Source organism: Myotis brandtii, unplaced genomic scaffold (genome assembly GCF_000412655.1).
Source record: "Myotis brandtii unplaced genomic scaffold, ASM41265v1 scaffold743, whole genome shotgun sequence".
Taxonomy (NCBI): domain Eukaryota; kingdom Metazoa; phylum Chordata; class Mammalia; order Chiroptera; family Vespertilionidae; genus Myotis; species Myotis brandtii.
Window position 1 is genome coordinate 100,353 of NW_005370960.1, and position 3,407 is coordinate 103,759.

Here is a 3,407-nt window from a genome sequence, read left to right on the forward strand (position 1 = left end):
ACACGCAGCCAGAGCAGCCTGTGTTTGAGGATTAGCTGCCTCTTACTTCTCGAGTCCTTCCAGAGCCTGACCTTTACGAGGCCCTCGGATAAACTCGGATGAAATCCCGCTCGCCGCCTCCCTGCGCCCCAGACGCCATGAGCGGGCTGCTCTGTTCAAACATCCCCGGCTCGTCGCCGCCAGGCGGCCTCTGCCCTTTTGGTCTCGCCCGCCAGTCACGGCCGAGCTGCTCGCTGCAAAGGGCGCCTCAGAGAGGGGGTGTCGTCTACCTTTTCCTTTGCTTCCTCACAGCCAGGGATTTTCGTGATTCTTTCCAATCCCCTCGGTCATCAACCGTCAGGTAAAGAGGGTTTAAGAACAGCAGTGGAGCCCAGCGGCCTGGCTCAGGGTTGAATGTCGACGTAGGAACCAGGAGGTCACGGTTCGATTCCCGGTCAGGGCACAGGCCCGGGTTGTGGGCTCGATCCCCAGTGTGGGGCGTGCAGGAGGCAGCCGATCCATGGTCTCTCTCATCATTGATGTTTCTCTCTCTCTCCCTCTCTCTTCCTCTCTGAAATCAATAAAAAATATATTTAAAAAGAAAAAAGAGAAAAAACCCCGGTTAGCTTTATAGTCTAATTTTTTGTCGTGTATCGGGTGAAAGACAAGCAGAGTGATCCTGTTTCTCTCTGTCGACACTGTTCCTCCTGTGTGTCTGATGACAGTGGACGGCACACGCTGATTTCTGCAGCGCGGGCACCGCACTGGCTCCCGTCTGTCTGGTGACGGCTGATGTGGCGAATGTCCCCGTGCAGTTGTGGCTCTTGAGGGAGACGGACAGACGCCGCCGAGGTCGGTCGTGCTGTGTCCGCATTGCCTCCTTCCCGCAGGAGAAGTCACTAACAGGGAAACACGAAATGCTGGGAACGCGGAATCCGACAGATTCCGTGTGGAGGAAGGAGAATGACTTCGTCTCGAAAGGGACTCACTTCTCTGTGGAGTACCCATGCAGCCAGAGAAAGTGTCTCTTTTTGGTCCCAAACCCATTGTTCGTGGTGGATGGAATGACACCAGAGGCAGCGCACTATCCTCTGTGGGTTTCTGTTTGGCCTTTTGTGTCTGCGCGGGAACGGAGTGTGAAGGACCCCTTGAGTCATTCTACTCCGTGCAACGGGGGGACAGTGAATCTCCCCGTCCCCGAAGGTTGCATAGGAGGAGACGGAAGGTGGTCGGAGGGAGATGGGACAGCAGTGCGGAGGCGGGTTCTCGGGGGAGCTCTAGAAATACCGGAGCGGGGTTCCCAGAAGCGCTCGCTCCCGTGGCACCGTCCTCGGGGCTGGCAGCATAACAGGCGGATCAGGTCTTCAGCACGTGCGGGGCTCCCGTGTTCTCTCCTCCCGAGGTTCTGAGCACAGCACGTCGGACCCAGCGCCATCGGTCGTTCTGTGGCTTTAAGGGAAACGAGGTCATAACACATCAGTTTCTCCAAAGGCTGATGGACATAAATAAGGGGGCAACCAGTGGAGCGCGCTCTCTCTCTTTCTCTTTTGCTCTCGCTCTCTTTCTCTCAAATCAATAGAAAACATATCCTCAGGTGAGGATTGTTAAAAAAAAAAAATACTGAGTAGCGGGAAAAGAATTTCCAGGAAATTCAGTTAGAAAACAAATCAGTGATCAAGTTCAGAGAAAACAAAAGAGCAATTTAGGAAGAAAATGTAGGCAACAGACACATTATGCATGAAGACAGCTTGTTTACATAATGATAATATCTGTTGCAACAATCTCTATATATAAAAGGCTAATATGCTAAGTGTTCCACCACCCGTCGGACCGGTCGCTATGATGCACACTGACCACCAGGGGGCAGACGCTCAATGCAGGAGCTGCCGAGCTGCAGTGACTAGGCAGCGGCGGTTCTCGGGTGACGCACCCTGAAACCAGAGAGGAGGGAGCCCGACTCCTCTCGGGGCCGTGCGATTCCACCTTCGGCCGTGGGTTATGTTGCTGCTGGGGCTCTGTCGGCCCTGAATCTGGTTAACTGCATACGTGCGTTTGTGTTCCACACCCTGTACGACAGCAACTTTGCAGAGTGCCTCTCGCACTCCGGACCCCTCACTCCGCAGACACCCTTCGAGCCACGGCACCACCCCAGGTGCGGCCGGCTGGGGAGGGGCCATGGGCGTGTCAAGCCCATCGGGCCCGGTCCCACCCCGCCGGCCACCTTCTAATTAATTTCCTTTCAATGTGCATGAACCCGTGCCCCGGTCGTTGGTACGTGGATCACTAAATCGTGAATTTCAACCTCGTGCTGCAGTTTTTAAAAGATCGGGGTTGGGGATGGCGTGTGGGTGTGTTTGTCTGCGTCTGTGTGTGTCCCAAAGAGCTCAATCCTGCAGCAGGAAACAGTCAGGAAATAGCCAAATACACTTACTGTTTATGAAAATAGAGTGGATTTCAAAGGAACAGAGTTTGAAGGGGTGGGGGCCGGAGCCCGGGCTGTGGGCAAGGGACTGCTGGTCAGAGCGGGGCTTTGAGGAACTTTCTTATGTCCGTGTCTTACATAAAACAGATTATAGAGTTTTAAAGGTCCAAGAGGTGGTTATAACGATGATAGAAAGAAGAAAAAATATGATTTTTAAAATAAAAACTGAAGACCAGGAAAATGTATGCCGACTATTAAACTGAGTGTTAATGAAAGGGTTTTTCTTCTTCCTTTGGCTTATATAATTTTTGAAATTTGAAATTGGCCCAGCTGGTGTGGCTCAGTGGTTGAGTGTCAACTAACCAGGAGGTCACAGTTCCATTCCGGTCAGGGGCACGTGCCTGGGGTGTGGGCTCCATCCCCAGTGTGGGGCGTGCAGGAGGCGGCCGATCCATGATCCTCTCTCATCGTTGATGTTTCTCTCTCTCTCTCTCCCTCTCCCTTTCTCTCTGAAATCAATACACATATTTTTAAATAAAAAATAAAGTTTGAAGTCGATGGGTGTTACTCGGTGCTTCTGCCGCGGGCACCGCCGGGCAGCACTCGCGCAGCCTCTGGAGGAGCAGTTTTCCTTGGCAGCTGGTGGAGGGCGAGGAGCCCTTTCTCATCGTTTGCTGAGACGTCACCCCACTTCCGGCTTTGTCAGGCCTCCCTGTGAGAGATGGGCACAGCCCCGAGCGCAGAGGGGTCTTGGGGGGCGTCTGTGAGCTTCCCTGGTCACCCCAGGGCCCCTCCTGGGGACACGGAAGCCTGCACTGCCCTCCCGGGAACACCGTGTCCCACAAGCGGGCTCCCCCCGTGGGCACCCCGAGCTCCGCGCCGGCCAGAGCCGCCCTGACACTGAGTGTCCTTTGTGCTCCCAGATGTCCCTGGGCTCCCAGGTGGACCTGCAGAGGAAGAAGAGGCGGGCACCAGCGCCCCCGCCGCCCAGCCCCCTGGGGCCCCG

General features: G+C 54.9%; 1 protein-coding gene across 1 annotated transcript in view; it reads left to right on the forward strand.

Annotated features, from left to right (window-relative positions):
- LOC102254371 (protein cordon-bleu) overlaps positions 1-3,407 on the forward strand; it is a gene marked incomplete at its 3' end in the record, with an annotated part of 74,261 nt that overhangs the window by 37,741 nt on the left and 33,113 nt on the right. Inside the window, exon 10 of the mRNA XM_014530517.1 lies at positions 3,325-3,401. Coding sequence (XP_014386003.1) covers positions 3,325-3,401 — 77 coding nt within the window. The remainder of the gene's footprint in view (positions 1-3,324; positions 3,402-3,407) is intronic.